General features: G+C 40.3%; 3 protein-coding genes across 8 annotated transcripts in view; 1 reads left to right on the top strand and 2 right to left on the bottom strand.

Moving 5' to 3' along the window:
- Positions 1–685: 685 nt before the first annotated feature.
- Positions 686–25829, bottom strand: MYSM1 (Myb like, SWIRM and MPN domains 1). Of its 5 annotated transcripts, XM_088673990.1 has the most exons (21): positions 19601–19719; positions 18501–18536; positions 18086–18161; positions 16969–17039; positions 15707–15784; positions 15588–15611; positions 15158–15236; positions 14347–14445; positions 12884–13614; positions 12017–12147; positions 10436–10539; positions 9508–9585; positions 8357–8445; positions 7991–8045; positions 7860–7910; positions 6733–6807; positions 5516–5704; positions 5143–5275; positions 3275–3380; positions 3095–3152; positions 686–2299 (listed from the first exon to the last, which is right to left on the bottom strand). In XM_088673990.1, exons 3-21 carry the CDS (start codon positions 18092–18094, stop codon positions 2135–2137), a joined length of 2325 nt encoding a protein of 774 aa, XP_088530116.1. In that variant the 5' UTR covers positions 18095–18161; positions 18501–18536; positions 19601–19719; the 3' UTR covers positions 686–2134. The 5 variants fall into 5 exon arrangements, with proteins under 5 accessions (XP_088530116.1, XP_060132854.2, XP_088530117.1 ...); XM_060276871.2 differs by lacking the exons at positions 18501–18536; positions 19601–19719 and adding an exon at positions 25597–25829; XM_088673991.1 differs by lacking the exon at positions 15588–15611.
- LOC148685042 (uncharacterized) overlaps positions 19848–25829 on the top strand; it is a 63439-nt gene continuing 57457 nt past the window's right edge. Inside the window, exon 1 of one of the 2 annotated variants that reach the window (XM_088673996.1) lies at positions 19848–19969. The gene's annotated coding sequence lies outside the window, so the exon portion shown is untranslated. The remainder of the gene's footprint in view (positions 19970–25829) is intronic. The other variant, XR_015951034.1, reaches the window with a different exon arrangement.
- Positions 21477–25603, bottom strand: LOC118088143 (CARD- and ANK-domain containing inflammasome adapter protein-like). The gene is made up of 2 exons (XM_088673992.1): positions 22787–25603; positions 21477–22406 (listed from the first exon to the last, which is right to left on the bottom strand). The coding sequence occupies exon 1, from the start codon at positions 25406–25408 to the stop codon at positions 23138–23140; it is 2271 nt and encodes a 756-aa protein (XP_088530118.1). The 5' UTR covers positions 25409–25603; the 3' UTR covers positions 21477–22406; positions 22787–23137.

The following is a 25829-nucleotide window of genomic DNA, read 5'->3' as shown; positions in this document are numbered from 1 at the left end:
TGTCTGCAACTGGGCAGGTTTCTTACCGAAGGGGCACCTTTCCCAAACTTTAAAATGGTTTCCCCTTTCAGAAAAACCACTGGAGTGATCATTATGCAATTTAGCAGCATACATTCCTTCAGAAGAGTCCGTCATACCTGTAGATGCCATCCAATTCCCCCCCCCAAAAAAACCTATAGATGTTTCTCTTTATAAAAAAAAATCAAATTGTAAAGGTGCCCAGCACAATAAATCCCTGACCGATTTGTCTGTGATTTGGCAGGCTATATGCACTCTGGAGGCGCTACTTTGCCTAAAGATGTTATCTAATTCTGTCAAAAGAAAAGGAGAAAAAAATCCTCGGCCACTTTTGATTAATGATAGGGGGACTTAAGCTTCATTTTTCTAAAGCTAATTTGGATCCAGAACTGACTCAGACAAACTATCCAGCAGTCCAATTTCCAAATAAGTGCCAAATCAGGATGAAAACCAAATCTTGTGGCCAGTGCAAAATCTTAATATTTACACACAATGAACAAGCAACAAAGTCTGCCTGGCTTTTTGACCTGAAGATCGGATTATGTGCAACTAGAAATTGATCTTGTACTGTTTAGCTGAACCCCAGAACATTTAGTACTTAATTATTTGATACAAAATGATGCTCCTAAATGCAAATCTATGACAAATGAAACTGCAATGTCCGTGGGAATTTTTATAATTTTTTTATGCACAGAAATACAAATTTGAAGCCAAACAACATTGATACCATCTTCACACAATTTATTGAAGGGGCAATATGAGCAAGAAGAGTTCTTTGCATTGTTTTAATGATAGAATCTTTCTCAATTCCTGATAAAAGACATCACGGGCAAATATACCTGTATTGTGCTTTTATATGAGGGTCAAATAGTCCAGTAATTCTCTTCTGTACAAATATACAATATTTACATTGCCGTCCTATGAAATATGTAGATTTACAATAAGGATGTACGGTAAACAATAAAATTTAGAAGCTGCAATATGATTATCACATAACTCTGTAAAACATAAACTATGGTTTTGGATATTCCAATCCAGAGGAATTCCCAAATATTATTTAGCAATATGCTAGAATTTCAGTGGGGATGATGAGGCATTGTATCACATGCAAGTTGGAATGTCGTAATGGTCTTAGGAGTCAAGTAACAGGTAATATTTCAAAATATTATATAGGGTCCCTTGCATGCAGAAGATTACTGAGTCAAATATATTCTAATGCTGAACTAAAGGGGCTGAAGTGGAGCATGTTGCACATTCATCCATAACTTCCACATGATAAAAATAAAGAAGTCCACCTGGGATTCAAGAATAAAGTTTTATAATCCTTACAAAAATTTCTTACTCCTTTGTATGTCTTTCATATTTAGGACATATTCTGAGCTGCAATACCCAAGGGTCAAGGGAATGCTTTAAGCACAATTCTTAATTTCTGTTTGGAAAGTCTCAGCCTTCTTTCCCTCGTTCTTGAGAAATGAACAAGGCTACCCAAACTCTGCAAATCTATACAATTAATCTGGATAGAAGAATTTGATATGCAGGATTTATTAGTCCAATATTGTTCTGCTATCGCAGACTTCTTTTGAAAGCAGTAAGCCTCTTGAATGGGCTGGGCACACATCAAGTGAGAAACTCAAGGCTGAGATGCTCAATGAGAAATCATCACTGTTGTCTTATGACGCGTTTTCCATCCTTTCCCGATTTCAGCAATATGCAATACAACTCAGTTTATCCACTGGACAAAATGTGCTTGCAGATGCATTAGACATTGAAATGTATAACACAGGGGTGTTCCCTAAAATGGCACAAGGTAAGCAATAACTAATTTATGTTAACATCAAATAACTCTTGGTGCAAGCAGAACACTATCACTTCAGCTATTTGGGGCAACAATTGGCACAACTGTTTTATCCAAGTGGTGGGCTGCCAAGTAGTTCATTCATCTCATTGCAACACAACCATAATTTCAGAAGATTAGAAGTTATGTCAGAGATCAGATAGTCATGATTGTTTCACACTGTCTTTCAGTAACAGTCATTTTCTTGAGCCGCAGTGGATGCTGTCACGTTCAAGAATGGACACTTTATAATAAAGTGAGCATTTATTCTTTTCAGCACTATCATATTGGCAAGTCATTTGGACACATGCTATTTTCTTCAGTAGTATCATTCCATTTCTCATTATTGTATGTTGAAAGGAATAGGTTTTCTAGCTGTGCCAGGAATTCTTCAGCGATGAAACTATTTGCCACATTGCCTAGAGTCTTCCTCATACACTCCAACAACTAGTTTCAGATTGAAGAAAAAACAAACAAACAAACCAGCATTGAAGCAACATTTAGGAAGAAAAGCCATCACAAATCTATTGGTATTCCTTAATCCGAACACCTCCAGGACTTGCTTTATATATGTTAGCACTAATTGAACTGTATCTGACCACTTACACAGATCTTTCATTCATTCAACAACTGGCTTCTGTTCAAAAAACTGTCACAGCAGTGAATAATCCTACAGTGTGTTAACACATTTGAACTTTAAAATCTACTAGCACGTACTATTATTTATATGTGCAACTTGTCACAAATGTTCATAATTCTGTAAGTATCCTTTACCAAAATCCATGCAAAAGTGACCAAAGTAAAATAACCTCTCTAATTTGCTAGCATCTCTATCTACGGCCCAAGAAAAATAATTCCACACAGCACCATCTATAAATTTGTTTTTCACTGCCTATGTAAGACACCCATAATACGATTAAGAGACAGGCACCTCAAAATGATGCCCATGACAGGAAAACATCCTATTTCGTAGCCCATCTTCAAATGTAACAATTAAATCAAAAGACATTTTTACGAAAACATTTTGAAACCCATTTGCAAAAACCAAAACAACAAGCCACCCTGAAGGCAAACACAAAACATCAGTAGCCAACAAACATTAGTTACGTTTGGGTAGCTTTTGCATATGCCTGTTGCTTTCAACCCAGTTCCACAAATATTTAATATTTCTATTATAACTAGACAAGATTAGACTTCTTTAGGTATTCATAGGCAAGAAGCAAAAGTATTTACGATTATTACCTTCTGCAGACAGGTCAAATCTGAATCTCTATGGAAGATTTTATCCATGGGCACCCAGCTGTTGGAAGAATATGACAACACTGTATCAGTCGATATATAAAAACATTCTGTATTGAAATGCAAATACAGTAATTTGGAACTGGCTTACTACAAGATTCTGAAATGCAAGCTGCCACACACCTATGAGACATCCTGTATTTTTCAATTATCCATCGTGTTTTTTCCAGTACTAATTCCCATTTAGGTTCTTCCAACATCTGTCCCACTTCAAACTTGTATGGCAGGCCTGCAAGCCATTAAAACATATTATGCATGGAATATTACACTTCCTACTTTTTGACATGCGTATCTTAAATTCCTGAGAAGAGCAAAAGTTTTTGCACATAAAACAACCATGTACTGTCAAGAGTGAGCCCATTTAGCCTAGTTGTAGCCTGAAGAAGCTTCAATCTCAGAATTAGGTTTAACAGCAATATTTTGTTGAGTAGAAATATTTGTTTGAATGCAAAGACTCTGATCTGAAGCACGGGACAACTCCCATTCATTCAAAGTGCTCTGGACTTCTATTTCTGAAGTCCTGTATCACATGACAAATGTCTGTTTAAGCCAGGCTCCAGGGCTGATAGGAGTTGTAGTTCAACATATCTGGAGGGAACTAGGCTGTTTCTCTCCTTCTCTCTCTCGCTCTCATATGCACAACATTTTGCACATGTAAACCTTCAATGGTTGAAATTCACAATACTTTTCCCCCTTCTCTTTCCACAGCAAGATAAATCTGCATTTTCATTTATGATATTCAAACTGCAATTGTCCTCATGCTCAGGATATCTGCTAAGGAAAGCTAAGGAAAGCATAATATCAAAAGAGGGATTTCAAGACCAGCTTTGTCACTGAGAGATTAAAGACTAGCTTTGGCACTTTTGAATTTCACCGTATTCCATATGATCAGATTTCTATTTTTAAAAGATTTATTCTTCACAATTATCAAAATTGCTTTGTGAATAATAATATTTTATCAGATTTTTTAAAAAAGTGTTCAGGAAAAAAGTGCTTCCTATACTTACAGCCTCTCAGACATTTCATGGATACTGATGAGGTTTCCCCCCACTTATAGGATAAGCAATAAATTGCAGCATAAAGGGAAGTTGTATACAAGTAGAAAGAAGGAGCACAAGGTTAAATAGTTGAGCCAGATTTAATTGTAACAAGACCTAGTGTTCAGGGAATAGTTTCAAATCTACGTGCTTTCTCCACCCCCACCCACGTGCATGAATTTCCTTCCCTACCTGACCCTTCTATCTACAAGTGATCACTATTAACTCTAGTTAAAACAAACCCAGGAGTGTTCTTAATCTACTGTACCTTTCATCATCTGGGTAGAGGGGGGTGGGGAATTTGTATGCAGGAGGTGAGTGCGAGGATTTTTTGCAATCTGAACCCGTAAATTCTGATTCTATTGTTCCATCCCAACCAGGCCATGGAATGTTACACAAAGAAGGCAATATCCATCTACTGTTGAGAAGATTCACTGCAGTCAGTGAATATAAGTTACTTAGATTCACTAATCTCAACAATTCCACTCTAATGTTGGTTATCACCCAAAAACATTCATCTTCTTAACAGAGTGATTCAAATGAATCCTTGATTCCTGATCACCTTGTGCTATTGCTTTTTTCATTTCTTAAAAGACAACCTTACCACAACCCCCTAAAACATGCAGTAATTGATATCCATGAGGATTAACATTATGGTCTCCATTCCAGTAAAACACCCCCATATTATTTACAGTGCAAATCTTATATTCCAAAAGTTTCTAATACTAACCATGTCTACACAGAAGGAACCCCTGCTGGATCCAATGGGACTTACTTGGAAGTAACCAGTGTTAGGGCTGCAGCCCATTGTAGTATATTTATTCTGTCTTTTAAATTATATATGCTATTTCCCTTGTCTTACCAATCACCGAATTTTTCCTCTTTCAAAATGTAACTTAAATGATGAAGATAGGAAGCAGACAGGCATTAAGAATAATTTTTAAAAACACTTACGATAGGATCCATCAGGACTGGTCTCATCACTGATTACCAGACAAGTAATCTGGGAATGCGGAAGAGGGTTATTTCGATTATAAGGACTTATGATCACACCAACAAACATTGACCCACCTCTGGAGAAATAGCTCTGTATGGAAAAATATAAAAGGGCAATAATTTTATTTTGTTTAAGTGTGTGTCTATGAAAATAATAAAGAATGCAATGCAAACTTGCTTTCTGATAACCCCACATCTTACAATTAGAAGTAGTCGCTTTAAAGTAAAGGGTCAATAAATTATTTGGATAATACTTTGAAATATTATAATTTACATCATTTCTAGTTTTCCTTTGCTCAACATCATACACCCGGGGAGGGGGGGTTGTTACCTGGTATTTTGCCTGGGTATCAATATCTCGTATTGAAGGATTAGGGTCAAAGGCAGGGTGAGAATGATACCACCCAATAATACTGTAACCTCTAGCAGCAAGTGTCTCCGATGCCTGTGTTTGAGATACTGGGTCCATCTCACACTGCAATCCTGTACTGATGCTATTGCACGGTTCTGCTGCGCAAATCTGTAATGAACCAATCAGATTGGAGGCCTTACAATTCCGTGGTGGTGTAGTGTTTGATTCTTGAGGACAATACACATAGGGAGCAATCCGATAGAGCAAAATCTGCTGGGATGAACAGGGCTAGGATCCAGCAGAAAGCCACCTGAGCCAGGAGGTTCTCAGGGTAGTCAGGCTATGCTGACATAACTCCTCATCCTTGTGTTCCAGCAAGAGATACGCTGGCATATTTCCCCCCAAGCCTGGCTGAACTTTAACTGGCATGACAAGAGATTACAGCAAAAAGGGTGATATAACTCAAATACTATCTTAAAGGCTTGTTTCCCCTCTGCTACACTTTCCCAACTCAGCCATATGTAGCCCTGCTCCTGAAGAGTTTAAATCTGGTATACTTTTCACCAGCTTCACTCACACCTTGCTTTGAACCAGCTTCTTGGATGTAGGATTGCTCCATTGTTCAAAAAACTAGCAGCTTCCTGAATTCCATACTGACTACAGTAAAAGTATTACAAGGATATAGTAAAATGCTTAAAGGATACTTATACATGGATGCTGCAATGCCCTTTGGGGTGCATCCAGTCTACTCAAAGATGCCTTGATAGATCATAAGAAAATCCTGTTTCCCTCTAATCCCTCTGAGCACATGAACAGGTAGTAAGAACTGGTGCTTCTAATAGGCTGGTTTAATGCCTATTGCACTAACTAGATCAAGGCTGTTTTGTGTTTATGTTGATTACTACAGGTTACAAGCATATTAAACCATAAATATTATAACAATGTCCCAAAGGAGCAGATAAAACAACAACAAACAAGAACAATAATAATAATGTGTTTTTTTAATAAAAAAATCTGTAGTGTTTCATAAAAATATATTCCTTGGAAAAGTAGATGGGTCTTAGCTGGTGCTGAAAGGGCACTACAGTGAGCACTAGCCATTCTTCTCAGATGAAGGGCATTCCACATTCAGGGAGCCATCCCAGATAAGGCCTGCACTCTCATGTTACAGAATTTTAAACATGCATGATACTTACTTCAACTATTCCATCGGCTTCAGAGTATCTTCCACCTAGCAGTCCTATTACTTCTGCCATTGAAACATGGGCATGCTAAAGACATAAGAAAATATCATTTGGATATCTTAAAGAGTTCTGTAGTGAGCATATATGATAACCCCACCTACCCACACCCTGAAACCTCTTCATACCTCTGCTTTATCAGCAATAATTACACAGATGCTGCATTTAGACCCAACCCTAAACCGTGGTTTAGTGCTATGTGAATGAGCTTTATGTACTCCCTACTCCCTCCCTTTTCCTGGGGCTAAACCAGGTCATCACCTGGGCATTTTGGCCAGTGCTGATAAAAAATTAAGTCAGGTGCTCCCATAAGGGACTGTGAAGATCAAAAACTACACAGCCATCTTTACTTAGTTAGTGGGAAAAGCACTAAAAAGCAGCCTTGAGAATCCAACAGTTACTTATGGATCAACAACAGATGAAAAAAGCAAAAATACAAATATTCCCCCATTTCAGCAAGAAAGATAGAATTTACTTTTCCTTTGTAGGTGGTTATATTAACATTCTGAGTTTCTCTTCTGGCATGACTAATCACACATTATACTGCATTATACTATTGTGCAGCAGCATCACATTTATGACAGCTTGTTGCCATACCTGCTTAGAGATTATCTCAGGGTTATCATCTTCTACAGAAACAAGAAATTATGGGCTGTTACAGCCATCACCCATGCCTTAGGTAAGCCAAAAAAAAAAAAAGTTTAGCCAGTTAAAGGGTGCGGATTGTATAGCAGTAGTCTCAACAGCAGCAATATGGAGGGTAATTGTGGTTTTGGCATGGATCAAGCCTTCCCTTTGTGCTTTGAAGGAACCAAACAAATCAGAAAAGTGGTTATAAAGTACAGTCAATGCTTGGTTTGCGACCGCCTCCATTTGCGACCGCTTCAGTTTCTCACCACCGCGGACCCGGAAGTGTTTACATCCGGGATCTGCGGCGCTCAGATGCGCAGAAACGATCTGCACAGTGCACAGAAGCGCTCTATTGGTGCTTCGCGCATGCGCAGAAGCGTGCCTTCGGGGAGCGACTGGCTCCGCAGAACAGATTGCGGTCGCAAACCGAGGTACCACTGTATAGTTCTTACCAGGTCCATGATGAGAAGTGCCTCTGCAGCTACCGTTACTTGGAATGGCTCCTGAAAAGATAAAAATGATAAGGAAAGCCTGCTTAAGTAAACAAAGGTGTGCTCTTGCTTATTTATTAACTCATACTTACTGGTTTTTCTTCTGTGAAGGAACAGCAAGGGATCAGCTGAAAGGGATCAAATGAACTATAAAATGAAAGAAAATTGCTCTGAAAATATACAATTAATAAAGGGGGGAAATCATTTTTTTTAAAAAAAATAATCACATTTTTTCTATTGTAGTTTTAAATACTATATACAAAACTTGCAAATTGTTTGAACTTGTAGACTTATGTGGTAGTTTTTAAGAGTCACAGGAGTATCTCCACATTTGTGAACTGCAGTTGGGCTCAGTGAAGTAGTACAATGTAAGTGCTGCCGATAGGCAGGAGTCATACCGAAAGTAACATAAGCTACTTTTTCTAAAATATATTGTAGGCATATACAAAAATGTAAACCTTTTGGGCTGCCTTTGTCCTTTAGATGCTTTTGGTGGTTTCAGCTTCTCCTCTTCTCTCCTCTTAGCTAGATCCTCAGCAGAAAGGTGCTAAAAACAAAACATCATGATTAGTTAAAACAGCTTGAAGTTCAATCAGCGGGCTTAAGCACACTGAACCTCAGTTGTCCTGAATTTAGTAGGTGCCCATAGCTGCTGTCACTGTAAAGATGGGGCTCAGGAAACCAAGACCAAAAGTAGCTGTTTTGTTTGTTTTTATAGAAAGCTGGAAGAATTTCCTTCACTTTTCCATTTAGTGTTCCAAGTTCAAGCAAACTATGAAACAGCATAAGATTTTGTCACTCCACCTCTAGCCTTCTATCCTACTTACTACATAATGCTTCTGTTAAGACCACTGGATGGCTAAACTGAAAGGTTCACCTAGTTCAGCAACTACAGGTAGATGTTCTAGGGAAGCTCGTGAAACAGGAAATACGGCCTCTCAGTGGGATTTGACGTTAAGAAGTATACTGGTTTGGAACACAGAAGTCCCATACCCAAGTATTTTATCTCCTATTTACACAAAGATTTTTCATTCACGAACTTTAGATCTATTTACTTATGCTACTGCTGCAACAGTTTATTCCACACATTACATGAATCACTTCGTGATTTTGCCTGTTTCAAACTTACAGCATATAAATTTCATGGATGACCTCTGGTTCTGAACTTTTGGTCACTGGCTCTTGAATCATGTTTTAGGACACAATAACAAAATGATCAAGGAGCTGGAGCAACTTCCCTACGAAGAAAGGTTACAAAATTTGGAGCTTTTTAGTTTATAAAAAAGGCAAGTAACGGGGGATGTGACAGAGGTCAGCACCAGATTTAGGGCTCACCCGAAGAGGCTCATGTTGTTCCTACCTTCATGCAATTTTGGCATCAGGCAAAGGTTTTTTTTTTATTTTCCCTGACTTCTCAATCTTCTATCCTTATATTTTGCAATATTTTAATATTTTTACTTAAGTCTAAATGTTTGTAAGCCACCCTGAAACCTCAAAGCTTGTGTAACAGTTACAGCTCACATAATTAAATAAAAGCGTATCACTGCAGGAACAGCTTGACTTTCACGAGGAGTTGAAAAATATTAGAAAAGTTTAAAAGTGATGTTACCTCAAAAGTCTGTCCTTCCAAATCTTTGGCATCACACCAGTTTCCCCAGGGGTCTCTGACGCGCCGTCTCCTTGTACGCTGCGGCAAACAGAAACACATGTGCAGGTCTGTTCAAGGGCATAAAGTCAGCAGCATTTGTTCACATTATTGTTGTGGAGTAGCAGAATGTGGATTGGCATGCTCACAATAAGCTTCTGAATACAGATCACTGGTCTACTTGGACTGGTCTGAACCTACTTTTTGAACTTGTGTCAAGGTTAAGCCATCAGCCACCTGGGCCCATAGTGAACGTTGCCTTACTATACTCCAAAATGTGGGCCAATTCCAAGCTGGCAACAGATAGTGTAGTGACATGCTTTATAAGAATTAAGAAACCAGCACTGCCATTTATTCACTCCATAAAGCACAGAATCCAGTACTTCTGCTTCTATGCACCAATCATTTGCAAGGTTTCTACTTATGGTAGAGATACTCAGTGAAGTTCAGTGGAGCTTTAACAACCCCTGAAATTATATGCTGAATCAAAGTAAAAATGCATCTGATTACAGCTTCTGGACATACACATAAGCACACACCTTGCATATACAGTACGTTTCTTTCCTATTCACTTGATTTCTTAAAAGATGGTTTATTTTGTTTCAGTCAGTGAAGTGAAGTGCACTGGATCCAAAGAGCCACTTTTTATGTATTTGACAAACATTCTTTCCTGAAAGCAATGTATAATTTAAAAAGTCCCATACCAAAATAGTACTATGTGCAGAACTCCAATACATAATTTATTTAGCCCAGAAAGATCTAAGCAATGTTTGTGAGAAAAGGTACTCTAGTTTGCTTCCCAATCAGAAATACTATAGTAACACTCTGCAGGAATGTGACCAAAAGGCAGTAAAAGAAGAAATGTGGCACATAAATTACATTTCCATCCTACCATAGACTGTAGACGCTGCACAAGCTGATATGCTTCTATAGTGTCTTTGCCTTCTCTGGGTCGAATTTTGTCAACTTGCTGTGGTCTATTATATATCGCCTGCTCTGTAGAAATGAGCAAGAGAACTAACTCAGATGCATAAGAAGTGAGCTACCTGGATGTCACAAGCAAACGATGGCTTTACTCTTGAATGTCTTTGAATTCTAATCACCAAGAGTTAAAGATAAATTGTTTAATTGTTCTTCACAACATGAAAGTCATGACATGTGTCTCACAAACAAAACAATGATGCCACCTAATGTTTAGCCATCTGAGCCAACCAAGCCAAACAACAGCAGGAAAATTAAGAGAAAAAACATGAATATCAGGTGGCAGTGGCATTTAGGCCATATTGAACGATACACTATTTCAGCAGGTGTCTCTTAGCTTCCATTCACTGAATATATAGTACCGATCCAATTATTTCTCAAAGCCTTAAAAGAAAAGAAAGAAAAGAAAGGATAAAGGGTTGTCCTTTTTTAATATGAAAAAATATTGAATGGCTTTATCCAAAAACGAAGCTAGGCCCAAATGGTGTAGATCAGGTGGCTGGGTCCTTCAGGGACGTTTAGTTAAGTATTTTAATAGACACAGTGACACTTTTGCAGTGTGAACTAGCATGCTGCTTGTTCACAGTATGCAAACCATAGTTTGTTTAGAAGCATTATTTAATGTGACAAGCAAACTGGGTCACATAATGGCAGAGCTTCCCCTTGCCATTCAACTATGTTCCATTCAGCTACGTTCAGTTCTTAGCTGACCCAGTACAACTCCTTCCTGTGGTTCTTGGGGGGGATCCATTTGACCATGACTGGAGGATAGGTTTGAGCTTAAAGCTTTGCTTTTTGTTCTAGCTTTCCCACAGACGAGGAACTTGAGTAAGAAGAGAGGGAAAGGAAGGGTTTGTGAAGCCTATCAGTGGGGAATGGACACAAAAACAAAACTACATGTAGATTCTGAGCATCTATGCAGGCAGTCAAAGGATGTTAGCTGGCCATAGCCTGCTGCCATGGCAACAGATCTAACACTTAGGAGGACTAATCATCACTTGTCCAAGAAAGTCACATATTTCTAGACACCACTACAGCCATGGTAACCATAAGAACAGGAATTATATTAAATAGTAGTCCCCTTTTTTTTACATAAGTGTATTTTTTAAGTCTGGTGTATAGGCTGCAACATAGAATAAAAGGACAAAGGATTAAATTAGAATAAAAGGACAAATAAAAGGATTTGGGGTAAAATTTATAATTAAGAGAAAGTTAAGGATTGCCACATGGCACCTTCTGGACTAACTTCTGCCTCAACCAACAACCACACTGGTCATGTTTTCCATCTCTTTCTGTTCAGAATTTTACAATATATGTTTCTAAATGTGCCCCCATATGCTTTCCATGGCCCATTTGCTTTCTGGTTTTAGCTTCTATATAGTAAATGTGTTCCGATAGAACTGATGAACATTACAAGCAATTGTGGAGACTCTTGTGAAAAAGCAGAATAAAAATATAAAACTAAATGAACAGACTGAAGTTTTCTTCCTACCACAACCAAAGTTAATTGCTCCTATTAGCTCCAGGTATGTGTGTATCCGTCCTATACAGTTAACATCCCCACAGTTCTTCAGCCCTGGGCGTACTGAAGTCTTGTTCAGATATTTTGGTTTGATTCTTTCCCTATAATAAAAGACCACCACAAATGATAAAATAAAGCATTACCTGGGCAATTAAGTTAGCAGCATTTGATATTCATTGATGTATCCCATTAGTGGGAGTAGTAGGAGTCCATTAAACACGAACCATTCCACTCATGCAGAGATTTGCCCACCTGGGTCAGAAGTCATCTCTCATGGGCTAAGCCAGAGCCTTATCTCCCAACTCCCCATGAGCCAAGTATTAACAAGTGGGCACAGCTGCCCACCTATCCATCACCTCATGTCAGATGTACCATTTTTGACCAAATGCTTTGAAATCCCTGAAGGTAAAGGCAATGCATTATGTGAGCCCCAACAATCAGCTACTTTCCTTGTCTTGGTGTGTGCAAGGCTCCCTTTCGGCTCAATCACATTTTTTTTTCATGACTCGTACATGACATCATATATGACACCAGGTGTAGGACACATGGCTGTGGCTTGGCCAGCACAACCTTATGGGCCAAATGACGAGGGTCTGGCAGGTTCCCTACTTTTGGGGGTAAGCTAGCCAACAAACAACATGTGTAATTTTGAGCTAACCCACCCTGGTCAAGCTCCAAAGGAGAAAGATACAATCAACCAGCTGCAGTCAATAAAGGAACTGGCTATCACTTGTCTAGAAAATGGATTGAACAAAGGAAGGATATTAAATATCCACACAGTTGCTTTGCATACATTCCCCTTACTGTATAATTTTCCAATAGGCTTATATTGCTTACCATTGATCCAAAATATAGTTTCTAATTTTCAGGTAGCGCTCAGGTGTTTTGGCTTGTCGTCCCACAAAAAATTCTGGTATTGCCTGCTTTTCTTCTTCTAGCACAGTTTGCCTATCTATTTCTACTTCTTGATCTGGTGGCTTGAGCTCCTCTGCATCTATCTGATTCTCCTCTTCCAGTTGATTGGAAGGATGGAAAAGAAGACTGTTTTCAGTGAAGTCTCCCTGTTCTCTGCAATTCTCTGGATGAGGAAACCAATCAGTATCATCAGAAATTCCTTTCCCATCACATTTCTGATTTTCTGAAAACATGGTTCCATGACCGCCATTCTCAGAGCATGACACTGCAGTCTCTAGACTTTCAACTGTGCTCTGCTCTGGCTTTGGAATGTATCTTGATGTTAACAGAACTGAAGGCATGTGTCCAGCAGAATCCAAGATAGGCTCTGTCCAATTGCTCTCTCCTGATGGACTTTTTGGAATATCTAATAAATCAGACTTTCCAGCTTCTTGCTGAGGTACATTGCAAAGTAGCTCATCCACCTCATCTGTAATGTCTACTTCCTCGTCATCTGATAATTTTTCAATTTTCACTGCATTTAGATTAGGGTCTGCCCGACCTCTTAAGAGTGCCCATGACACCACCTTCCCTTCATCATCCTGATTGACACTGGGAAGAGGAACATTGACATACTGCTGCAGTTCCACTTTCTCTGAGCCATCCGTTTTTGCCTTAACAGAGAAGTACATTAAAATGAGTTAAGTATGACAAAGTAAGAAAGTCTAAATAAATAACAGTAGCTAAAAGGAGACATTAATTTTAAGTCATGGTTGTTTGTTTATTTCTTAAATTCCCTAATAAAAACTGGGCCCTCTTTCAAAAGACCTTTAATTTTGCCAATTTTGGTGAATTTCCCCATAACTGCTCTATTTTTAAAATGTGTATGTACCCAGATAATGACATTCACAAGGGAAATATAAAGCTTATCAAACCAAATAATAATACGAGTTTCTATCACAGCTTAGCATTTGCCACCTCAAAACTTATCCAGCTGTTTTTGATTGTGGAAAAGAAAAGTATGTGTTCCTTGCTTCAGACTTTAAGAAGCCTTTATTTAGTAAATTTAGTAGGACAGTATGGTGATGTATGGTAAGAGTCCTCCTCTTATGGACCTCAGCTGCTCATGTCTGAGCAAGGTTGATAGGGAATAACCCTGTTGATCTTTGTCCACAGTGGACAAAGAACAGTAGAGTTCTCCCTTAAAGTTTAATCAAATTTAAAAGCCCTTTTTGAAAAATGCAGGTTGGCCAATATTACAGGAAATTAAACATGAAAGCAAAAATCATTTGCTGCGGGAGACATACAAAGCAAGGTTCAAACAAAGTAATCCCTTTTTAGTTATCTGTTGGCAAGGTTTGCTACTAAGTCATTCTGTCAACTGAAAGTTGTTATATGAAGTTTACCTTGTTCTTAAAGTACTGCCTTGCAAAGCTCTTTACTTGGAGAACATTGCGACTTCCAATCATCATGGCAATTTTTGTCCATCTTCTGCCAAATTTAGCCTAATGGAAAGTAAACATGACTTTAGCACTTAAGTCAAAACAAATCAATTTAATATATCATATGAAGCTTCCACTGCTTTTTGACCCCATGTAAGTTAAAAAGGTAAAGGAACCCCTGACCATTAGGTCCAGACGTGACCGACTCTAGGGTTGCGGCGCTCATCTCGCGTTATTGGCTGAGGGAGCCGGCGTACAGCTTCCAGGTCATGTGGTCAGCATGACAAAGCCGCTTCTGGTGAACCAGAGCAGCACACGGAAACACCGTTTACCTTCCCACCGGAGCGGTACTTATTTATCTACTTGCACTTTGATGTGCTTTCGTTACTTGCTTACTAAAAACCTTTTTCTCTCCCACTCTGTGGCAGCTTTTTACCAAGAGAAATGTGTTAAGATTGCAGCTAAGAGTTTTGAGAAAGTGAAGGAAAAGTACTTGAGCCCATGGCTTAAAATCCCATTAAGTAGCTAGGCACCTATACCATACATGAGTAATCCCACTTCATCTAAAAATTAATGTCAGCTTGCATAGGAATCTCATCCAGCATGAAACTATTTTAGTATTAAAGCTCTTCAATAACACTTTGTTACAATTGAAAACAAATAACACGCCATACAGTAAAACTGTAAAACACTTTTAATTACTTGAAGAACATGAGATTTCCACTTCTAAGGGCATTTGCTACTTTTTAAAACATTAACCACAGGAAAAATTTACCAGTCCTTGTTCAAATAGTTCTTTTTCTTTCACTGTCCACTTTAGCGATCCACTAGCTGATTTTGTAGGTGAGCGTATCCTTACATAAAAAATAAAGCAAAATGCCTTTGTGTGAAACAAAAAGATGCCAGAAAACAGTATCTAAATGTACATTATTATTTTTAAATTAATCTCAATCACTAGAATTAACATGCACATAAATATACTTGGAAACTGGGTATAGGCCTTTTAGTCAACTGCCTAAATAGAAAACTAGATTATTATTATTTTTTAAAAAGTGGGAGGTGGGGTCAGGGTATGCAACAAAGAAAGCAGCATTAAAAATGCAATTATTGCAGGGGTTTTTTTAAAAAAGCATGCTTGAGTCCTAAAGGTATTAGATATTCAGTACAATCACTTAATTCTTAGCCGTGACATTAGAAGTACATACGTTACTTTTGCTTCTTTCTTGTGGCTGTAAAGTACAAAGCAAGACAAATGCAAGTTTGTAAAGATAGTGAGTCTTTTTAACACGAATTCCCCCCTTTGAAATATTACACTCTATATTACCTTTTTGTGCACTTTTTATCACTTTCTTTCAGTTCATGCCAAATTTTTTCTGGAAGGGATTTGCTAGATAGATAGTATCTGGAATTCATTAAGGATTTTCTAAAGTACTGTTAATGAGGTTCTTTGCATGCTACTCTTTTCATAATTAATAATTTATCATACCAGAAATCTGTAACTGCAGTCCAATGGATTGTAGGTTGTAGTAAATGGATTAGCTATAAACTAACTGCAAAACCAGCAGAACATTATTTAATGCAGAGAAATACAAAGGTCAGAAGTCAAACTACGTCCAATGAGGCTTACTCCCTATTAAGCATGTCAACGATTAAAGTATAAAGCCAGAAAATTGATACCAACTGTGCAACTTTCAGTAACAGGTTGCAGTTCAACAGACCACTCTTCTTCCCAGGCAGAGAGGAAAAATGGTGACAACAGTTTATTTACTGGGGCAGAGCAACTTTTGCAGCAGTTGTTAAAGCTCTTGGTGCAAAACTATGAAGCACGGGATGGAGCGATGCAGAAATTTCTGGAACAACAATGGGATATCAGCTCCGCCCAAGGCATGATGGATAACAGCAACAATCGGGGGAAAGAAAGACATACCGGTAATATCTTACAAGGACAGGAAGAAGCACCACGGTCAGAATAACTGCCACACAAAGGAAGAACAAGGATATAGTCCGAGTTCCTTACTTGCAGTTTTATAAATCATTTAATGTGTCAACACGAATAGAAGTTATTAATATTGCAGTTGTATAAGGGATTATTATTATGACTGGAATGTTAGTGAAACTAATACTGTAAGATTTTGGAATGCAGAAATAAAGAAAATCATCAAATCTAGCATGCGGAGGGCCACTTTATCTAAATTATATAATTTGGTATTTAAATGATTCGTATTAATAATTGTATTATAAATTGCTATTGTTATAATGAGGCTATTATTGGACTGTAATTGAAAACAAATAAAAAACAAAGGACTACTCAAAGGACACAAAAACCTGCTGACTGAGCTATGTTAATTCATCAGACCTTAATGATCAATCAGACGCAAGTAGAAGGATAGAAACAGCAAGGCTCTCTTGTTAAAGAAGCCAGAGGTGTCTGGCACCTTGGTGATTAATGAGAGTTTCCATCAGGAAGTCAGGGAGCAATTTCTAATCACGAAGTGTAGCCTATTGATTATAATCCTGCACTACAGCTTAATTTCTTACTGGGGTGAGGATTTTATTTTGTCATGCTGATTAATAAGTAAAGGATACTCTTCTTCCAACAACATCTTCTCAATGGCAGTCCTGTTTTCTTCACTAATTGTGCTATCAAGACTCCATGGCTAGGAGAAAAACATAAGTTATGGAACACTTGTTTTATATATTAAATCCAACATTTATTTTCAAGATCTCCCAGGGAATTTGTGGCAAATAATGAATTTGAAAGATTAACAGAAATTTGCACCAATAATAATAATAATTTTTATTTATACCCCACCCTCCCCGGCCAAAACTGGGCTCAGAGTGGCTAACATCAAGTGTATAACACATTAACATAAAATCAGGCAATCAATTAAAATACATCCTAAAATCAGATCAGGATCAGAATAAAATCCAATCAGATGGCAACCCGCAGATTAGGGTTGGGAACCTTAAATGCTCACCAGGCCCAACTGTTTGTGCTGAATTTATATGGGCCTGTGAGAAAAATTGGGAGGCCACTTTCATGCAAGTTCTTATGAAAAGGGAGAGGGAGTCAGACTGAACCCCGACCAAAGGCCTGGCGGAACATCTCAGTCTTGCAGGACCTGCGAAAAGATGTCAAATCCTGTAGGGCCCTGGTCTCTTGTGACAGAGCGTTCCACCAGGCTGGGGCCACGCCAAAAAGGCCTTGGTCCTGGTTGAGGCCAATCTAATCTCCTTGAGGCTCAGGACTTCCAAAATGTTATTTACGGACCGTAAGGTCCTCCGTGGGCATACCAGGAGAGGCGGTCCCGTGACTTTCTTAAAAACTATGATAAAAGAACATGGAAAAGAATTTCAATAAGCATATTGTAAAGAACATAGGCATGACACTTCTTTAGATTTTATGGCTGAAATCTGGAGGTCCCTTGTCATGCACAGATCAGCAATACTCCTTGTGCAAGCACTTGAACAAGATCTGTGTATAGAAAATTCAGGTTGCAATCAGCTGTTTTACACAGCTAGCTGGGAACACAGATCATTCAAAGCCTTCAGTATGTTTCCATGGAGCAGCACAAGTTGTATTTTTATTATGCCCTTTGAATCCCAACTTATTTAAGTGATTGTGATAGAAAGACCTCTTAAGATGTCTTCAAAAAGATGGACGTTCACTCAGAGTTAACAGTCCATTTCATAGTTCACTTACAAGACCCATATCAGTTCGCCAAGTTGAATCAAGGTAATGATCTTGGAGTAAGCTGGATGAAGGATTTTCATAGCTTCTGAAATGAAATAAAAAAAGTCACATACTTTAAAAACTGATCCTCTCAGAAGCTGCTAGCATTTTAATGCACCCAATCCTATACCTTGCACCCAATCCTATACCTCCTTTTTGCTAGTACAAGAAATAATAAATTTGAGGTGCAAACCGTTTAAGCAGAGACCATTTTAAGCTATTATATGATGTACCCATATGATGCTTTACCTCACAATTCTCACAAGTAGGAAATCAAATCCTGAGACTCAGGAAGTGTTTATTTTTAAGAATAAGTGTTCCCTTTGTCAAATATATGGGAGGCAAAGTGATCTACATTAGAGGAACTAATGTAAGAAGTTCATACTTATTCCTGTGGCACCTGTGCTACAGACAGATCCATCTAAATGGAAAGAAAGGAAGGATACTGATTTAAGCGTTTTTGACAGTGCTGTGAATATGCATTGGTGTGTGTCAAAATTAAGAAGGAATTATTCTAAGTCAGCAGTGGCTAACCCACCACTGTGCTTACACACACTGAAACCCTAAGTGAAGTGTGCTTTTTGCATTTCATAGTCCTCTGATCTTGCTGCTTTAGAAGCTCCCCTCCCACGAATTATACATGCAAGCAACTGATGGCACTCAATGCATCTAATGAAGTGAGACTGAAGTCCATAAGAACTTGTGCTATAATAAATCCATTAAATGTATTCAAGGTGTCAGAACTCTTGTTTCATTTCTCCTCCAGAAGATTTCCAGGAGAGAAACCCACCCACCAGCTGTCAGGTAGGTCAGGTCAGAAATTACTCCTGTGGAGCTCATTTATGTCATTCTCCTGGACCACCTGCGCACTGTTGAGGGGATCATCACAAGACCCTACAAGTGTCCCTATTTTCCAGGGACGGTCCTGGATTTACAGAAACCATCCCGGTTTCTGATTTGATCCCAGAATGTCCAGCTTTTCCTTAGGACATCCTAATTTAACTAGAGAAATGTGGGGGGGGGGTATTGACACTTCCTCGCCTAAGGGTGCCAAGCAGACCACTCTCTGTCTTGCCTCCATAAGAACGGAGAGGCATGCCTTGTTCTGGTAGCATTCACACGAGGAACACACTCAGGTCAAAATAAAAATAAAAAATCCTTCCAGTAGCACCTTAGAGACCAACTAATAAGAATAAACGTTCTCTTGCTCCTTTAGGTTGACATAACGGCCGCGGCTGTGAGGCCAGAACAAGATCTGAGCACTTCCATAAAGATACAGGAGGAGAAAGAGGGAGTCCCACCGCCAAAGACCTCTGCCAGAGGCCCAGGCGCTGAGGCTACAAAAAACCCCCGGCCAGGCCCCGGTCAGAGCCATGGCTTGCCTGAGGCAGCCGCCGCCGCCAATGAAGGGGCTGCCGTTAGGAGCCTGGCATAAACTCACGGGGCCCGGCTGAAGGCCCGAAGCCTGCCTCTCCCTGCACTCACCCCGGCTCCGCTTCCCCGGCGCCCCCCGCCGTTGCGTCCCCCTCGACGTCCACATCGAGCTCCTCCACGGCCTCCATGCCGAAACCCACCCGCCCGCCGACGCCGCAGCCGCCGACACCGGAAGTCGCGGGAGCAAAACAGGAAACGGGGCTTCCAAGGCCGGCCCAGGGATTGCGTTTCAACCATAGAGAGTTGCGAGCATGCGCCTCACAAAGCTGCGAAGCTGCGGGCGCCCTTCCTTTTGGCCTCAAGCTCTAACGTGGATGGCGAACTTGGGGGGGGGGGCAGTGCGCGGTGGGAATAGGAAGAGAGCTTGGTAGGAAGTGGATTGCGATGGGAAGAGAGAAGCAGCTGGGTAAATAGAATCGAGTATGTTCTTGTCTCTATACACACACACACATACAGTAGTTGAATGACAAGGGGAAGCTTCCACAATGAAAACGTAAAAGGGAAAGTGGGAGTGCTCGGGGAGAAATTAAAACGGGATAAAATGACCTCTTCTGGTTGCAAGCCATGGATATTGATCAAAAGAAAAGGACAGAAGTTAAAGGAGAGCTCTCACCCGTGAGAAAAGTAACATTCCGGTCCTACTTAGAATTCAGTTAAAAATACGTCTATCACACGCCAGTAGCCACTGCCGATGTTAGATTTTTGCCCTATTCCTTGGTATAGGAGTTTTATAAAATGCACGCATTTCGCATATCCTTAACGAGAAATTTCATACCATTTACGACAAAAGAGAGGACTGAAATCATAAATGTGGGAGTATCTTTTCAGCTTATTAACTATAAAGTTGTTGAGGTACCAAGAATTGTGTGAGAGCAGACAGCACCTCAGCTGCCTTAAATGATGTCAGCATGACTCAGCTTTATCCTGCTTAAGCCTCTTCTGAGCTTGTTGAAGGAATGTTGTTGTTGTTTAGTCGTTTAGTCGTGTCCGACTCTTCGTGACCCCATGGACCATAGCACGCCAGGCACTCCTGTCTTGCACTGCCTCCTGCAGTTTGGTTGAAGGAATAATGGGACCCAAATTCCATAAATAAACAATATAGCAGGAAGAACAGGTACAATGATCAAGTAAAAAATTGGTTTTATATTTTTTTGTAAATTGTTTTGAAGGTTTTTGTTGTTTTTGCAATCTAGCAGTGTACTGTACAAATTTTATGAAATAAGTAATACTCTAAGTGTTCTCCATCCTTGCTTTGTTCAGACTTCTGCCATTGCTTAAAACAGTCATGTATGTTTCCCCTTTCAGAGCCCCCACCTCTTCACTTACAGTACTTTCCTTCTTCCATTCCTCAGCTACCCTATATGAGAGAGATAATGGATGTGGACCCCACAAATTTTTCATAGTATGTTCCCATAGAGTGTTTCACTCCTACCATGTACAGTGGTACCTCGGTTTATGAACACAATTGGTTCCGGAAGTCTGTTCATAAACTGAAGCGTTCATAAACTGAAGCGAACTTTCCCATTGAAAGTAATGGAAAGTGGATTAATCTGTTCCAGACGGTCCGCGGAGTAACCGTTCATAAACTGAAGCGAACTTTCCCATTGAAAGTAATGGAAAGTGGATTAATCCGTTCCAGACGGGTCCGCGGAGTACTTAAACTGAAGCGTTCATAAACTGAAACATGGGTGTAATTGGTTCCGGAAGTCTGTTCATAAACTGAAGCGTTCATAAACTGAAGCGAAATTTCCCATTAAAAGTAATGGAAAGTGAATTAATCCGTTCCAGATGGGTCCGCGGCGTTCATAAACTGAAAATTCATAAACCGAGGTGTTCATAAACCGAGGTTCCACTGTACTACACACTTTATCTTAGCCAAAAGGCCGAGAAGCGATGTTTTACCTTCAACATGAAGTTCCAGATTCAATGCAGTAATTCAGATATTTTATTATCAAGCAAACACCCATATATAAACAACAACCATAAACTTAACCTTCTCTAACTGAACAAGCTAACTGACATACCTTCTCTTAAATTTTTATTTGTTTTAAAGATACAATAACATATAATCATGAGGGTATGTGTGCAAATGGGACTACAAAATAGGAGAGGAGAGTAGGCATGGAGGGGGGGGCTGTGTGAATGGGGGTCCCCATATGGAGGGGGAGGCATGGACATAGGGGGAAATGGGTGAAATTAGGTGCAAAGTTGGGCTGCAGAACAGAAGAGAGTATCTGCTTCAAAAATATAGTTGGGAAGGTGAAATGGAGGTTTAGCAATTGCATGGGGTGAAAAAGGAAATAAAAAGGGGGTTAATATGGGGACACTGGAGGTTGCCAAATGGAATGAGCTGGGGGGCAGAACCATGGGTGTAGCCAAGAGGGGGAGGGGGCACCTCCCTCCTTCCCCCGATCAAGTAAAACAATACTGTATAAATACTTAACTAATTAACCAATCATGTCAGTTCTGCCCCTCCAACAATGTCCTGCCCTCCCTAACAAAAATCCTGGCTATACCCAGGTAAAACCCTCCTAGTACAGTAATATCTGTAATCCCAACCACACCCCGAAAAGGTTATGTCCAAAGCAGCTAATATCAATTGTAATAAAACAGCACGCAACAATAAAACATCAAAACAAATCAGGAACAATAAGAGATAGGCAGGCGATCTAAAACTAAAATCTAAATGCTAAGCGGTAATCGAACTGAATACATTTGAAGAGCAAACCAAAACAACACTCGCAAGGAGGGAGATAGCTTAGCCCCCACCCCACCCCACCCATGGAATAGCGTTCCATGTGCTTGGAGCCATTACAGGAAAAGGTTAAGCTTTCCATGACAGTATTTAAGTACTAGCCTAGTATCTGTTGATGCTTTTGAATTATGGTGCTGGAGGAGACTCTTGAGAGTCCCATGGACTGCTAGAAGATCAAACCTATCCATTCTTAAGGAAATCAGCCCTGAGTGCTCCCTGGAAGGACAGATCGTGAAGCTGAGGCTCCAATACTTTGGCCACCTCATGAGAAGAGAAGAATCCTTGGAAAAGACCCTGATGTTGGGAAAGATTGAGGGCACTAGGAGAAGGGGACGACAGAGGACAAGATGGTTGGACAGTGTTCTCGAAGCTACGAACATGAGTATGACCAAACTACGGGAGGCAGTGGAAGACAGGAGTGCCTGGCGTGCTATGGTCCATGGGGTCACGAAGAGTCGGACACGACTAAACGACTGAACAACAAAGTATCTGTAGGCAGCATGGAATTGCATGCAGGCAAGTGAGTAGGCTTGAGGAGGAGAAGAGATGAGGGCCCCATTCCTCCTCTGTGCTCAGAATAGAAACCAAGTGCGCTAGCAGGTAAGGGAAGCCCTGCCTCTGTAGGAATGCAGAGAGGGTTGCTTCAGGAGCAATGAAACACTTCTGCCAACTCCTTCCAGTGGACAGGCTGGTTGCTTTTTTAAGGCTAGGACCTATAGTGGGCTTGTTTATAGGAACCCTCCCTCCTTCAAATAAAAATAATCAAGAGATCCAACCACTAGACACCAATAAGAAACAACTTGTGCTTCTTACGTAGTTTCTTCTTAGCACATTTATCTTATCAATAACATTTTCTTTTTCAAAAGAGTAACAATTTGAGCCTGGCTTTCAGTAGGGCTGGATTCTGCTACTTGAAGTGGAGTCTTCTTCAGGCTATTTGTGGCCTGTAGATTTGCTTTACCCCCCTCAGACCAGCTGACCAATGCGCTCACACAGTTAAAATGACCGGCTTTGCAAGCACAATGCAATGGTGTGTCCTTATTGTTGTCCAGAGCATTAATGGCTGAACCGTTGCTCAAGAAGAAATGTATTAGGTCGCTGTGTCCATGTTCTGCTGCAAGATGTAGCGGCGTCTTCCTCCAAATATTTTTGTCATCAATATTTTTATTCTTGCCAGCAGCCAGAAGGGCCTGTAGTATCTCCACATTCCCATTGATGGTGGCATAGTGCATAGATGTGCATCCGTCCATGTCTTTTGCACCAAACCTGGTCTTCTTCGCTAACAGTGCTTTCACTGCGCTAAGATGACCTCCCATGGCTGCAAGATGAAGCGCGGTCTTTTTCTCCTTGTCTGTTGCGTTGGAGTCAGCATTGTAGTTCAGCAGCAGTTCTACCATAGCAGGATTTCCTGCTTCAGCAGCAAGATGCAGAGCTGTCTTTGCCTGCTTATCCTTAACATTGACATTAGCCTTTCGTCGCAGCAGCTTTTGCGCAACTTCCACATGGCCTTTATAACTTGCAACGTGCAAGGGAGTGAGCAGTTCTTTAGTGACCGAATCAATTTTCGCACCTCCGTCTATTAATAAGTCAACTAGCCCTTCCTTATTGTGCAATGCGGCCTCGTGGAGGGGGGTCTGATCTCCCTGCCCGGCAATGTTGGCATCCAATCCTTTGCTCAGGAGCATCTTTGCAATGGAGGAGGCTCCAGCTTGAACTGCCAGATGTAAAGCACTGCTTGAGTCTGGGGTCTTGTCCTTCAGGCTCGCTCCCTTTTCAATGAGAACTTTTGCTGACTCGGTCTTGCCCATCTCACACGCCACAAGCAGTGGCGTGTACTGCGCTTCGTCGAGGGCGTTTTTGTCGGTACCTTTGTCAATTAAAGCTGCTACGATGCCATGCAGGTCCTTTTGAATGGCTTTAAAGAGAGCTGACACCATCGTAGCCGGCGACATGCCTTTGGAATAGTCCAGCAATAACTTGAAGAGAGATTGACTGTTGCTGTTAAAGGCTACATCAATGATGCTAGAATCAATGTTGGCTCCAGCTTCCAGGAGAACCTGGACAGTCTTCTCAAACCCTCGAGACACGGCATAGCCCAAAGCAGTCTGTCCCCTCTCATCCTTGGCATCCTTCAAAGCACCATTCTTTAGGATGGCTTGCAGCAGCTCACTGTCATCTCTGAGAGCAGCCATGTGCAGGAAGTTGTGTTGGTTCTTGTGTCGCCTCGCCTCTTCTTTCAGGATGCTCTTCAGAACATGGGTGTGGTGGTTCTGATGGGCCAAATGAAGTGGGCTCTTGCCTTCCTGATCCAAGGTGTACATGTTGGCACCCGATTGGAGCAGCATTTTCACAGCTTCGCCGTGACCTCTCTCAGCAGCTCTGTGTAGTGGGGTTCTTCCTTTCTTATCCTTAACTTCCAGCTTAGCTCCTTTGCCAATTAGATAATCAATTATTTCTATATGCCCGTGAGCCGCTGCAATGTGTAGGAGGGTTTCATCTTCAGAGTTTACTGCGTTAATATCATTCTCTTTTAAGATTTTTTCTAAATAGGAAAGATTACCTTTAGCCACAGAATCAAAGACAGAAAGAGAATTGAAAGAATTGTCTTGGGATTTCACAGCAGCTGAATCCTGTTTTACTTTACATTTGATCTGAGTCAGCTTTTCTGGCTTAGCTAAAACCTGTCTGGGGCTATCCTTCTTTTCTTGGTGAGGATCTTTACCCTTTTGAACCCACCCTTTATCTTTCTCCAGTAGATACCCTATCAGTTGCCTTCTGGCATCACCAATTCTTTCATTCACATTGCTGACATAACTCCTCATGTTGTTATACAGCTGTGGCTCAATCTGTTTCAGACATGGATAAAAAAAGAGCCTGCAAGCTCGCTCACCTTGAGAAACCAATATATCCAGGACCCGGGAATTCTTTGCAGTTCTTGTTCTGTAGTAGGATAAGACCATTTTTTTCTCCGGTGTAAAAATGCCATGTTCTATCAGCCAGTTCAGAAGCTGATCAGGGTTCCTTATGCCATCTACAAGTTCGTTCTTTTTAGTTCTCAGTACTTCTGTGGCATAGGGATTTGTGAACATGCCAGCTGAATACATGATGTGTTTAGATTATGCACCCGCAATACATTAAACATGCCTTTGAAGTTCAGCATTTAGCATGAGAAAGTGCAGATTGTTACATAAGCTTGCTCCAGTTTCTGCCAACAAATATTCTGGTGGTCCAACTGGAAATCTCAGCGACAACCACACACACAGGGGGGAAAGGGAGAGTATAAACTTTTCACCTTTCATTGTGCAATGCTGTTGCCTTCCAATCCTCTTTTCTATTCCTTAACAACAGACTGGAGTTGACGAATTTAAACAAAACAAAACTCAGTAAAAGTATTCCAGTAAAAAAATGGTTGCATTGCAAGAACTTGCAAGATAAAATCGGGAGGAAGTTTTCAAACTTGGTAGCTAAGCTGTTGATGGATAGAAACTTTAAAAAAAAAAGTATTTGGCATGTGTGACCCATCTG

The sequence above is a fragment of the Zootoca vivipara genome, chromosome 7 (assembly GCF_965207765.1).
Source record: "Zootoca vivipara chromosome 7, rZooViv2.hap1.1, whole genome shotgun sequence".
NCBI lineage: Eukaryota > Metazoa > Chordata > Lepidosauria > Squamata > Lacertidae > Zootoca > Zootoca vivipara.
The sequence above is the reverse complement of the archived record's forward strand: the minus strand, read 5'-3'. Positions and strand labels throughout refer to the sequence as shown.

Excerpts from the sequence above, each read along its gene's own strand:
- LOC118088143 (XM_088673992.1), bottom strand. The coding sequence starts at position 25,408 with ATGTATTCAGCTGGCATGTTCACAAATCCCTATGCCACAGAAGTACTG.
- MYSM1 (XM_060276871.2), bottom strand. The coding sequence starts at position 25,826 with ATGGGTCACACATGCCAAATACTTTTTTTTTTAAAGTTTCTATCCATC. Across the intron at positions 15,612-15,706 it reads GATAAAAAGTGCACAAAAAG|CCACAAGAAAGAAGCAAAAG; the intron begins GTAATATAGAGT and ends TGTACTTTACAG. Across the intron at positions 12,148-12,883 it reads AACTATATTTTGGATCAATG|GGAAAGAATCAAACCAAAAT; the intron begins GTAAGCAATATA and ends CTTTTATTATAG.